We start from the raw sequence: 12,274 nt of genomic DNA, 5'->3' as shown, positions 1-12,274 counted from the left end.
TGGGGCAGCCGCTCTCCGCGATCTGGCCGGAGGCCAGCCCCCCTCCCTGGCTGGTTAATTACTGGCTCATTAAGCAGCGGCTGGAGACCTCCCTAATCATCTCCCCCAGCCCCCAGTCTCCCGATTTTAATTAAGTCGAACAGGGAGGGGAGTCATTAGAACAAGAAATATGAACCGAGCTGTCGGAGAGCACGCATTCCAGCGGCCGGCGTCCGCCCACCCCGACGATGGGCTCGGAACCCAGGGGGCCGGGACTCCCCCGACCCCGGGGCCGGCTCGACCAGCCTAGTCTGCCCCGGGCCGCTCCCCGCCTCCACCCGCCGCCGCCGCCGCCGCCGCCGCCCGGCCTGCGTCTCTCCGCCCCCGGCTCCTCCCCGTTCCTCCTCTCCTCCCCTCCTCTTCCTCCCGCTCCCCTCCCCCAGCCGCCTCCCTCGCTCCCCCTTCTCCCTCCTCCCTCCTCTCGCACACACACCCCCGCTTGGGCCTCCTCTCTCTCTCTCTCTCTCTCTCTCTCTCTCCGGCTCCATTTTCTCCGCCGCCGGGGGCCGGGGTCTCCTGTGGGGGTGCCCAGGCGGCACCCCGGGTCTCCCCTTCAGTGCCGGGGTGAACCCCCGGAGGGGAGCCGGGAGGCGGGTTGCCGGGCGGGGTTGGGGCGGAGGGAGCAGCGGCCCCGGCGAGTTTGGGGGGGGGGGAAGTCACCCGGCGGGGGGAGGGGCGAGCAGGGAGGGGGCCTCAGGGCCCCCCCCAACTATGGACGAGCGGCTGCTGGGGCCGCCCCCTCCGGGCGGGGGCCGGGGTGCTCTGGGGCTGGTGGGTGGGGAGCCCGGGGGCCCTGGCGAGCCTCCCGGTGCCGGAGACCCCGGTGGGGGAAGTGGGGGTGTCCCGGGAGGCCGGGGGAAGCAAGACATCGGGGACATTCTGCAACAGATAATGACCATCACCGACCAGAGCCTGGACGAGGCCCAGGCCAAGTGAGTGCCCCCACCCCGGGACCCGCTCACAGCGCTGAGTCCTACGCAAGCCCCCCTCCCCCAGGGCGCCTCTCTGGATCTTGCAACTATTTTCTTTCCTTGGCTCTGGTGTTCTCTCAAAGCTTGCTTTGCCCCTAGGCCCTAAAACCTCCACAGAGGGGGACCCCAGGTGGTCTCAACTCCCTCCTAACCTTTTGATGACCCCTGCAGTCTACACCGGCCCTGGCCCCGTACTTAGAAAGTGTTCTCAGCCAGAGCTGCGGGTCCAGGGTCTCCACACTCCCCTCCACCGTGCTTGGGGCTTCCAGGAGCCCTCCCGGCCTTTCACTGTCCTCAACTCCCAGTAAGCAGGCACCCCGTTCCAGGGCCCTGCCGCCTCACAGCGAGTCGCCTCCCTCTCGGCCTCTTTCCCTGACTTGGCAGCCTCCCTAGTCTCTGCTGGTTCTTCAGTCATCTCTAGACCCTTTCTCCATCTTTTTGCCTGAACCATCTCCCTCAGCCTCAGCCCGCCCATGGTGACTTTAGCCCCATAGCCTGCACATCTTCTGCTTCCTGTGGCCCAGCGCTTCCCCGGAGCTATGGCAGCTGGTCTCTTCTCAAGAACTACCCTTCCAACTCCACTCTACCTCCCCAACTCACCCCCAGTTTCCACTTTCCCCCTCCACAGATTATGCCCACACCTCCTTCCCTGGCACCCCTCTCATCTCTCTTGGCCCCTGAACTCTTTTTCTCCTCCCATTCCTCCTAAGGAAACACGCCCTGAACTGTCACCGAATGAAACCTGCTCTGTTTAGTGTCCTGTGTGAAATCAAGGAGAAAACTGGTACGTGCGTGCGAGCCTCTCGAACTCTCCCTTCTGGGAACGGGACTCCACTCCAGGGCTCAGGGTCTGACAAGCTGAAGCCCTGAGGAAAGGGAAACCCAGGGAGGCTGCTCAGAAGGGAGCAGGGGAAGACCAGCAGGAGGGACAGTGACTGGGTGAGGGGTTCCCTAAGTGTGCTTGCCTGCCTGCTAGGCCTTAGCATCCGCAGCTCCCAAGAGGAGGAGCCGGTGGACCCGCAGCTGATGCGCCTGGACAACATGCTTCTGGCAGAAGGTGTGGCCGGACCTGAGAAAGGGGGGGGCTCCGCCGCAGCCGCTGCAGCCGCCGCAGCCTCCGGAGGTGGCGTGTCCCCAGACAACTCCATCGAACACTCAGACTATCGGAGCAAGCTTGCCCAGATCCGCCACATCTACCACTCGGAGTTGGAAAAGTATGAGCAGGTAGGTGAGGGGGCCTAGTGAGCGACAGACGAGGTGGCATGACACTCTTAGAGGTCCCAAGCCCGGGGGGGGGGCGTGGGGGGCAGTGTCCCTCACAACAGCCTACCCTCCAACAGGCGTGCAACGAGTTCACCACCCACGTCATGAACTTGCTGAGGGAGCAGAGCCGCACCCGCCCCGTGGCCCCCAAGGAGATGGAGCGCATGGTGGGCATCATCCACCGCAAGTTCAGCGCCATCCAGATGCAGCTGAAGCAGAGCACGTGCGAGGCGGTCATGATCCTGCGCTCCCGCTTCCTGGACGCCAGGCGCAAGCGCAGGAACTTCAGCAAGCAGGCCACGGAGGTCCTGAACGAATATTTCTACTCCCACCTGAGTAACCCTTATCCCAGTGAGGAGGCCAAAGAGGAGCTCGCCAAGAAGTGCGGCATCACCGTCTCTCAGGTGCCGTTTGGGGGGGGGCTGGGGAGGGACAGGAGAGGTTCTCAGGTGTTACTTGGGGAGGGGGGTCCTGGAGAAAGGGTTCCTCCTGACCCTCCCTGCCCAACACTGCAGGTTTCCAACTGGTTCGGTAACAAGCGAATCCGCTACAAGAAAAACATTGGGAAGTTCCAAGAGGAAGCGAACATCTACGCCGTGAAGACCGCCGTGTCGGTGGCCCAGGGGGGCCACAGCCGCACCAGCTCCCCGACGCCCCCTTCCTCTGCAGGTGGAGCCCGCTGTCACTCTAGCTGTCCGCTGTGCCTGCTTCCTGCTTTTGTTCCCATTTCCTGTCTATGCAAGACGGTAGCCAAGAGGACTGAGGGGTGACAGAGGCCAGGCTGAGTCGGGGTGGTCATGTCAAGGGCCTGGCATGGGTCGCCAGTGGGTAGCCTGTTCTAAGGGTGGGACTGCTGTCCAGGGATAATTTGCCTGTAATCCACGTCATGCGCAGGGATAGTGTACTGGAAGCTAAGGGCTCCCCTGTGCTTTTCCTAATTCTGTCTCCCTCTCTTCTCCCCCAAGGCTCTGGTGGGTCTTTCAATCTCTCAGGATCCGGAGACATGTTTGTGGGGATGCCTGGGCTCAACGGAGATTCCTACCCTGCCTCCCAGGTCGGGACCCCCGTCTCTTCTTTTCTCTTTTATTGTAAGCTTGATGGGGAGGCGGGTATACGTGCTGCCGCACTCACGTCGAGTCAGGACATCAGACTGACCGCCAGCCTTCCGCGACAGCACCTTTACCTGCCCAGCTACGTCACTGGTCCCGTCCTACAAGGCCTTGCCTAGTCTAAGGCTTCCACGCGTCCTGCCTTTCTTTGTGCCCTGCAGGTGGAATCACTCCGGCACTCGATGGGGCCAGGGAGCTACGGGGACAGCCTCGGAGGAGGCCAGCTCTACAGTCCTCGAGAAATGCGGGTGAGAAGATGGTGGGACCTTGCCACCCCCAGCTCCTGGCTCTCGTCAGGAGAGGAGCGTGACCCCCACGCGGGATTCCGGTTCTCTTGACTTCCACTCTCTCTTTTACTAGGCCAATGGCGGCTGGCAGGAGGCTGTGACCCCTTCCTCAGTGACATCCCCGACAGAGGGACCAGGAAGTGTTCACTCTGACACCTCCAACTGACCTTGCCCCTCAAGGTCACGGGGCTGGGGGCTCTCACCAGGCATCTCTTGGAGAGGAGGCGGGCATCTGGAGGACAAACCCCACAGAAGCACAAAACGGAGAGGGCGAATGGGGTCGTGCCCTCCCCAACTAGACACTCAGTGCTGGGGTGCTGACGACATGGCAGGGAGAGTGGGGTGTCCCCCTTTTTTTCCTTTTTTCTGTCTTGCCTTCCTCTCACACACAGATACTTCTCAGATGTCTCTCTCTCACATCTACACTGACCTCCAACTGTCGTGTTTGTCCCGGCTCCTCCCCTTTTCCCCACCCCACTCATACACTCTGGAATCTGGAGATGTCAGCCCCACCCGACCCAGAGATGCCAAAAATGGGGGCTCCTGGACAGAGGCCCTGGGCCAACGCCCCCTCTCCCCCCATGCATCCCCCCCCCACCTTCTGCCCCTCCAGACGGCTCTATTACCTCATACGCAGCTCATCTTAAACCAATAGAATCGCTCGGTGGACGAGAGTGTCTGACTCAGATATCTACCTCGGAGGGACTTTCTGCTACTTTAGACTGGGTTTTGGAGTTAGGTGGGTTTTTTTGTTTTGTTTTGTTTTTTGAAAGAAAAGAAACCCTGGAATCTGTATTTTTTAAATTGTTTTTGTTGGTAGTGGTGATCCTTAATTTTTAATAGTTTAAAGAAGTAGGGTTTTTGATGTGTGTGTGTGTGTGGTTTGTTGTTGTTTTTGTTTTTTTTTAAATAAACATGCTGGTCTATTTTTGTTTACCCATGTGAGAAGAGCCAAAGGGGCCTAGTAAGAGAACAAACAGAACTGGTGGCGGCTGCTGGCTCCAGGCCTGCCAGTGGGGAAGTGGATTTTGCAGGACACCATGTCCTCACCCTGAACACTTAGGTGTCAGCTTGTTCAGGCAGATCTCTGCTGTATTTAATGTGGAGCATAAGTCCCTGTAGCCCTGTCTTCCCTGCTCCCAGGAACCTTTGGGCAAGGTTTGACTGAACGCAGTGATTTTTGAAAAGTGTCAAAGGACTTTGTTTTGTTTTTTAAACTATTTACAGAGTGGAGAAGAACGGGGAGGGTGATCTTGCCAAATACGCTAAATATGGGCTGGGTGCATATATATATATATATACATATATATCCCCTAGTTTCCCAGAAATAAATGTTTCTGTTAATTTTTTAATCTCATGCCAAAATCGAGGGGCTAGGGAGAGGAGAGAGGTCACAGAAAACCAGGTATGAGGGAAGGTTAAAACAAAAAACCTAGCCGGGCGTGGTGGCGCACGCCTTTAGTCCCAGCACTCGGGAGGCAGAGGCAGGTGGATCACTGTGAGTTCGAAGCCAGCCTGGTCTACGAAGGGAGTCCAGGACAGCCAAGGCTACACAGAGAAACCTTGTCTCGAAAAAAAAAAAAACCTGTCTCATCTCAGCCTTCTATCTGACACCCTCAGAATCCTCAAGACTGTCACTGTGGGGAACCCCTCCCATCAAAGACCCAGGCAGGATTGAGGGAGGGCTGAGGGCGGTGGGAGGCAGGGCCAGGGACACTTCTCTCCTCACTTGTAAACTTAACAGATTCACAGAAAAAGAAAAAAGAAACTGCAATTTTAAATAAAGAAATTTCTTTTTCCCTTGGGTTTAGTTGAGATTTTTTTTTTTTCCAAAAAGCAAAATAATTAGCCGGGCGGTGGTGGTACATGCCTTTGATCCCAGCACTCGGGAGGTAAAGGCGGATCTCTGTGAGTTCAAGGCCATCCTGGTTTACAAAGTGAGTCCAGGCCAGCCAAGGCTACACAGAGAAACCCTGTCTCGAAAAACAAAAAACCAAAAAAGATAATTTCTAAAAAGCCCCAACAGGTTTCGGTCCGTCCCCAGTACAAAGATGTACCCAGGATGACAACAAACCGGGCTGACCATGTTGCCTAGCAACCTGCCTCAGCCAAGAGGGCACACTAGTGAACCCTGTGTAGGACTGATGGAACACGGCGGGCTAGGGGACATGAGACCCTGTGTCAGTGTACAACCCTGCCCCAGGGACGGGCTGTGCCAGGAGGCGGCAGTGCCCGGGGTGGGGTAAGATTGCTGTTTCTAGTACCTGAAGGACTCTTGTCCCAGAAGCATGAATTCCTGGCATTCTCTCTGACAGGACAAGGTGGGGGCAGGGTAGAGGGTACAAGCCCCACCTAGGGCAGTGGCTGCAGCGGGAGGGAAAGGGGCAGACAGACCCAGGAGCCCAGGAAGAAAGCAAGATGCCAGCGAGGATGGCGGCTGGAGCCTGGGTGCTGGTTCTTGCTCTGTGGGGTGAGCCACTCCCAGCCCCACTGACCCTCCCCTGAGTAGCACATTCCCAAATTCCCTAAACCTGGACCCCACTGACCGAAGTCCTTCACCCACCCTGCCTACACCCAGTAGCCCCACTGACCCTCCCCTGAGTAGTACAGTTCCCAAATTCCCTAAACCTGGGCCCCACTGAGCGAAGTCCTTCACCCACCCTGCCTACACCCAGTAGCCCCACTGTGCCCTCCCGCCCCTAACCTCCATGCCGCCACCCAGGAGCCGTGGCTGGTCAGAACATCACAGCTCGGATTGGAGAGTCGCTGGTGCTGAGTTGTAAAGGGGCATCTAAGAAGCTAACCCAGCAGCCGGAATGGAAAGTGGTAAGCAGGATGGCCCCGCTGGGCCACCCAACCTCAGGAGCCAGACTTGGGGGCCCCCAGCACCCCGCCTGCCTGGCCACCCAACCTCAGGAGCCAGACCTGGGGGGGCCCCAGCACCCTGCCTGCCTGGCCACCCAACCTCAGGAGCCAGACTTGAGGGGGCTCCAGCACCCTGCCTGCCTGGCCACCCAACCTCAGGAGCCAGACCTGGGGGGGCCCCAGCACCCTGCCTGCCTGGCCACCCAACCTCAGGAGCCAGACCTGGGGGGGCCCCAGCACCCTGCCTGCCTGGTCACCCAACCTCAGGAGCCAGACCTGGGGGGGCCCCAGCACCCTGCCTGCCTGGTCACCCAACCTCAGGAGCCAGACCTGGGGGGGCCCCAGCACCCTGCCTGCCTGGCCACCCAACCTCAGGAGCCCGACTTGAGGGGGCCCCAGCACCCCGCCTGCCTGGGCAGTGCTTCCCCAGGCTTGCTTAGGCTTTCTTCCTCTTTGCAGAACACAGGCCGCACGGAGGCCTGGAAGGTCCTCTCTCCCCAGGGAGGCCCCTGGGACAGTGTCGCTCGAATCCTTCCCAACGGTTCCCTCCTCCTTCCAGCCCTCGGAGTGGCTGATGAGGGGACTTTCCGGTGTCGGGCAACCAACAGGCGCGGGAGGGAGGTCAAGTCCAACTACCGTGTCCGAGTCTACCGTAAGGGCTCCAGACCTTGCTAAGCCACCTTCTATTTAAGGAAAAACCTCCATTTGCTCCCACCCTTGACCCTTGGCCCTGGCGTGTGCCTGGACCCCTGATCTCTACTGCCTGGAGTGTGAGAAACTTCGAAAAACAGGCTTCTAACTGAATTCTCCCTCCAGAGATTCCTGGGAAGCCAGAAATCATGGATCCTGCCTCTGAACTCACAGCTGGTATACCTAATAAGGTAGTAGAAAAACACGACAGAAAGGGGCCTTTGCGTGCAGTGTGAGCCGACATCACTCCAAGTCAGAGGGTGAGGTCCCCATTCTTCCTCCAGGTGGGGACATGTGTGTCTGAGGGAGGCTACCCTGCAGGGACCCTCAGCTGGCTCCTGGACGGGAAACCTCTGATTCCCGATGGCAAAGGTAGGTGCCAGGGCACCCTGCATTCAACTACCTTCTTCTTCATAAATCTCACGCCCGGGCTGGAGAGATGGCTCAGTGGTTAAAAGCACTGCCTGCTCTTCCAAAGGACCCAGGTTCAATTCCCAGCACCCACATGGCAGCTCATAACTGTCTGTAACTCCAAGATCTGACACCCTCACACCAACGCACATAAATTAAAATTAAATAAAATATTATTTTTATTTTATTGCCCTATCTACTACAGGAACAGTTGTGAAGGAAGAGGCCAGGAGACACCCCGAGACAGGACTCTTCACACTGCAGTCAGAGCTGACAGTGACACCAACCCAGGGAGCAGACACTCACCCTGCCTTCTCCTGCAGCCTCAGTCCCGGCCTTCCCCGGCACAGACCCTTGACCACAGCCCCCATCCAGCCCCATGTCCGGGGTGAGGAGGGAAGGAGGGGCCAGTCTGGCTCTCTGGGAGGTGTGGGTATCCCAGGGCCATCGGGCCAGCTCCCGGGAGTGCTGATGGGCCCATGCCCATCCCCACCCAGAGCCAGAGCCTGCGCCTCCAGAGGGGGTTCAGCTGTTGGTTGAGCCAGAAGGTGGAACAGTCGTTCCTGGTGGCACTGTGACCTTGACCTGTGCAGTCTCTGCCCACCCCCCTCCTCAGATCCACTGGATAAAGGATGTGAGTGACCTGGAAGGCCTGAGGTGGGAAAACTGTCACAGGCATAAGGCTAATTTGGGGAAGGTGGGCTGAGAACCAGGCTGGAAGACAGAGTGTGCATCTGTGGAAATGAAGCCAAGAGTCCAGGATATACGTGTGTGTGTGTGTGTGTGTGTGTGTGTGTGTGTGTGTGTGTGTGTGTGTACACAAATGCACGTGCGCGCTCTTAAACAGTCTCCTGCCCTCTTTCCCACCAGGGAACCCCCTTGCCCCTTGCCCCGAGCCCCGTGCTGGTCCTCCCCGAGGTAGGGACGGAGGATGAAGGCATCTACAGCTGCGTGGCCACCCACCCTAACCTCGGGCCTCAGGAAAGCCTTCCGGTTAGCATCAGCATCACAGGTAACCCCTCCCCAAATCCCAAGGACCCTGGGGCTGAGGTGAGGGACACAGGACTACCCTACTCAGACATGGTCCCCGACAGCCATGCCACCCGTCCCTGAGTGCATCCAACACCCAGGTCTCTTCTACCCCCACATCTTGTCAAGAGAGAGGCCCCAGCCTTTTCACTGGGCACCCCGTCTGACAGCCCCACCTGAGCGCAGGTCTTCCCTCTGAATACTCTGTCTCTCAGAAACAGGCGAGGAGGGGCCAGCTGCAGGTGAAGGACTGCACTAAAGTCAGAGAGAAACGCACGGTTGCCACGTGTGCCCGGGGTATAGCCAACAAGGAAGGAATGTTGTGTTCTGGGCTGTGCCCTCAACCTTCCCTATGTCCCTACAGGCTCTGAGGGTGGGGCTGGGCTGGGGACCCTAGCCCTGGCCTTGGGGATCCTGGGAGGCCTGGGGATAGCCACCCTGCTCCTTGGGGTCATCCTGTGGCGAAAACGGCAACCGAGAGGAGAGGAGAGGTAAGTGAGAGACTTCCTGGCACCAGGTGAGGGCTGCCAGCGGGCCTGCGGGGTGCTGCAATGCTTTCTTCTCAGGAAGGCCCCAGAAAACCAGGAGGATGAGGAGGAGCGCGCAGAGCTCAATCAGTCAGAGGAAGCTGAGACCGTGGAGAACGGGGCAGGGGGAGCTTAGGAGAGGCCGGCAGAGCCTGTCCACCAACTCCGCCACCCCCATCCCTTGCCCTGTCCCATGTACGATCCCCAATCAGCCTTCTGCTACCCCCGGAGCCCATGAGAGCCACGCCGAGTAAACACCTGACACACGTTGCCCACTTGTTGTCTGTGTGTGAGAGAGAAGCAGGGTGCTCCTGCATCCCTGGTGCTGTGAGGGGCAGGGGCTCACTCAAGCCCCACCCCCCTGAACCAGCTGGGCAGGGAGGCAGTGTCCTAGAGGGAAGCCTGGGGAGACCTCACAGCGATGCAGTTCACGGTTTTTTTGTTTTGTTTTGTCTTTTTGTTTAATTAGTTGAATTTGTAGTAAAGGAGGGTATTGAGGGATGGAGAGAGCGGACACTTGAGTCAGAACTCAGGACAGTGGGGAGAGAAAAATTAAATTAAATCAGCAGGTGGAGGAGTTGGGGAGAGCCCACCTCTAAACATCAAATCAAGAAATTGGGGAGAGAGCAGAGGACTGGAGGGAGGAGAGAGGAAAACGGGAACTTGTCTGTCCTCCAGGGCAGGGGGCAGGGGCAGTGGGGGGGACGGGGAGTGACCCTGCTCCTAGTCCAGCAGGACAGAGCAGCAGGCACTCCCATCTGAAGCACACTGGCCACTCCTCCCCACAGCCTCCGGAGCAAACAGAGATGGGTCATGGGAGTGAGGGGGTGGTGAGCGAGGAAGGGCCAGCAGGGACCCCCAATACTGATTCTTCTCTACCGAGAGGTGGGCAGGGAGGAGACACAGCTCAAATACTGAGCAGCCAGAAAAAGAAGAAGATGGCGAGAAACAGGAAGAGGGAATCCTGCCAGCTGGAGGCCGGGTGGCCCTGCCCCATCTCCACACCTGTGGGGAGAAGGAATGCTTCAAAAGCATGCTTGTAGGCCCGGAGGGGCCGTGGCAGGGACCAAAGGGAAAGCGCCACTTACCTGCTCCCCTTCGGAAAGGCTCGTGGGCATTGAACACGGTGGTGAAAAAGCCAAAGGGGAAAGCACCAACACCAAAGGAGAAGTGAAAGCCGCCGGTGTCACCGCCGAATGCCTGGAATCCCTAGGGAGGCAGGGAAGGTCAGGGAACACATTGGCTTTGGCACCAGTGCGGCACAGCGGGACAAGGAGACTCACCCCTCTGCTCTCTGGAGCTGGTCGCTGGCCCCGAGGGCGGGGTGGAGTTTTCAATCTGGGGTCCTGGGGCTTCTGGCTCCCTCGCCCATAAAGAGGGACAACTTTCTCCCGGCTGATGCCAGCTTTACACACCGGGCACTCTTGCCGGTCTGGCCGTGTCTCCAGCCACTGGAAAGAAAGTATAAAGTGTTTTCAAGTACACAGAGGGTCTCTTGAGCGCCACCCTCGCCGCTTACCTCATGACTACCTACCTGATGAAGACAGGGCCAACTGGATGGGGAATAAAACAAAGAAAAACAGGTCAAACTACAGAAAAGAGGCACAAACCCCAGAGAGCAGAAGGCCGCCTCACCAGTCCCGCCAGGTTCCGCCTGCTACTTCCCTGGATTCCTTTCCAGGTTTTCTACAACTTCTAGCAAACTTGTTTCAATACCTAAAGTTCAAAGGTGCTGAACACATCTGACCTTCTTCTTGCTTCCAGTGTCTCATCTGTCTCTCCTTGTCTCTCTCTACACACACACACACACACACACACACACACCTCCCTCAACCACCCTCACCTTTCTGCCTCTTAACCTGACTTCCCAATTCCACAGGTTTCCTCTGGGCGGCAACTCTTGCTCCTGTCCCTCTTAGCCTCCCACCATTAGCACAAACCCCAAGTGCTCCTGTCGCCCTGGCATCAAGTTCAATAAAAACCCCCTATGTCCACAGCCCTTAACCTCTCTATCTCTTCCTTCCACAGCGCCCTTGTTCCCCAGGTTTGACAAGCCACCCCCTCCCACTTCTCATCTCAATGTGGGCCACAGTCCCGGACCGAGGGACCGACCGTCCCCTCCTCCGCGGAGAGGCACCTCCCCTAAACTGAAGGTTCTCTCTCATGTGTTCTTGTTTTTTCCTCAACAGCCACGAGGTAACGAGGCTCAGGCCTCACCTGCAGGCTTATGCGGCGTCTCCCACTCCTCAGGCCATCACGCACCACCCGGCACCAGCTCCTAGGACCCTCCTTCCCAGGGCTGCTCCTCCTCCACCGCCACCCCACGTACACACACCAGCAAAGGCACAGGTCCCCACTTGGCGGGGGGCGGGGGGACACGACGGACAGACCGGACACCACACACGCCTTCGGGTCCCCTGAACAACTGCGTGGTCCTCGCTGTCGGCCTCCCCCGCACAGAGACGGGCCCCGCCGCCTCCCCCCACGCCGCCCACTCGGAGTCTCACCAATACAGGTGGCCGCACACGCTGACCACCGCTTCGCGAGCCGTCTCCAGACATATATTACATTCGAAGGTCGCGCCCGCCCCGCCCCGCTCGCGGTTTGGCCCTTCGGGGCCCCCGTCCTCTTCCTCCGCTGCTGCCATGGCCGGTTCTGCTTCGCCCCCACGTACCCCTCGGTATCCCCGGATACACACACATATACACTCACACACACATACACACACACACAAACACACACACACACACACACACACACAGTCGCTCACGCCCCAACAGAGCAGGACCGCCTTCCGCCCACGACCATTGGGCACACCTCAAGGTCTTCTCATCCCCATTGGTCGAGGTGCCTGCCAATCATACAGGCTTCAAAAGGCAGGCTCGGCCTAAACAGCGGGGGCGGGGAAGAGGCAGGTGGGGCCTACCCTTGCTCGAATGCTGATTGGCTGCTCAAGCGTCAGTCACTATGCGGGGCCAAGGGATTGGTAAGAATGAGTTAGGCCTGTGTTGTCGCTCAGCTGGGGAGGCTTTGATTCGTCCGCGCTGCTGCCAGTCATAACCAAAGCGCAGCAGGGATTGGCT

At 58.6% G+C, this 12,274-nt stretch overlaps 3 protein-coding genes and 1 long non-coding RNA gene across 7 annotated transcripts; 2 read left to right on the top strand and 2 right to left on the bottom strand.

Moving 5' to 3' along the window:
- The first annotated feature begins 413 nt into the window (after positions 1-413).
- Positions 414-5,475, top strand: PBX2 (PBX homeobox 2). Its single transcript, XM_084751822.1, has 8 exons — positions 414-971; positions 1,721-1,794; positions 1,987-2,234; positions 2,351-2,677; positions 2,789-2,942; positions 3,239-3,327; positions 3,544-3,630; positions 3,743-5,475. The coding sequence occupies exons 1-8, from the start codon at positions 751-753 to the stop codon at positions 3,833-3,835; spliced, it is 1,293 nt and encodes a 430-aa protein (XP_084607948.1). The 5' UTR covers positions 414-750; the 3' UTR covers positions 3,836-5,475.
- On the bottom strand, positions 4,552-5,831 carry LOC311580348. The gene is made up of 2 exons (XR_014773437.1): positions 5,255-5,831; positions 4,552-5,101 (listed from the first exon to the last, which is right to left on the bottom strand). It is a non-coding gene; the product is annotated as an uncharacterized lncRNA (long non-coding RNA).
- Positions 5,832-5,985: 154 nt separating this feature from the next.
- AGER (advanced glycosylation end-product specific receptor) lies at positions 5,986-9,462 on the top strand. 3 transcript variants are annotated; one of them, XM_084751824.1, is made up of 10 exons: positions 5,986-6,139; positions 6,392-6,495; positions 6,994-7,186; positions 7,351-7,415; positions 7,509-7,596; positions 7,841-8,023; positions 8,139-8,269; positions 8,506-8,647; positions 9,029-9,155; positions 9,231-9,462. In XM_084751824.1, exons 1-10 carry the CDS (start codon positions 6,088-6,090, stop codon positions 9,325-9,327), a joined length of 1,182 nt encoding a protein of 393 aa, XP_084607950.1. In that variant the 5' UTR covers positions 5,986-6,087; the 3' UTR covers positions 9,328-9,462. The 3 variants fall into 3 exon arrangements, with proteins under 3 accessions (XP_084607950.1, XP_084607949.1, XP_084607951.1); XM_084751823.1 differs by having other exon boundaries at positions 8,133-8,269; XM_084751825.1 differs by lacking the exons at positions 9,029-9,155; positions 9,231-9,462 and adding an exon at positions 8,880-9,010 and having other exon boundaries at positions 8,133-8,269.
- A 151-nt stretch (positions 9,463-9,613) lies between these two features.
- Positions 9,614-11,996, bottom strand: RNF5 (ring finger protein 5). 2 transcript variants are annotated; one of them, XM_084751826.1, is made up of 5 exons: positions 11,699-11,996; positions 10,726-10,744; positions 10,475-10,642; positions 10,280-10,400; positions 9,614-10,196 (listed from the first exon to the last, which is right to left on the bottom strand). In XM_084751826.1, the coding sequence occupies exons 1-5, from the start codon at positions 11,836-11,838 to the stop codon at positions 10,099-10,101; spliced, it is 546 nt and encodes a 181-aa protein (XP_084607952.1). In that variant the 5' UTR covers positions 11,839-11,996; the 3' UTR covers positions 9,614-10,098. The 2 variants fall into 2 exon arrangements, with proteins under 2 accessions (XP_084607952.1, XP_084607953.1); XM_084751827.1 differs by lacking the exon at positions 11,699-11,996 and adding an exon at positions 10,908-11,376.
- Positions 11,997-12,274: the final 278 nt, after the last annotated feature.

Source organism: Acomys minous, assembly GCF_964271855.1.
Source record: "Acomys minous genome assembly, chromosome: 13".
NCBI classification, from domain to species: domain Eukaryota; kingdom Metazoa; phylum Chordata; class Mammalia; order Rodentia; family Muridae; genus Acomys; species Acomys minous.
The sequence above is the reverse complement of the archived record's forward strand: the minus strand, read 5'-3'. Positions and strand labels throughout refer to the sequence as shown.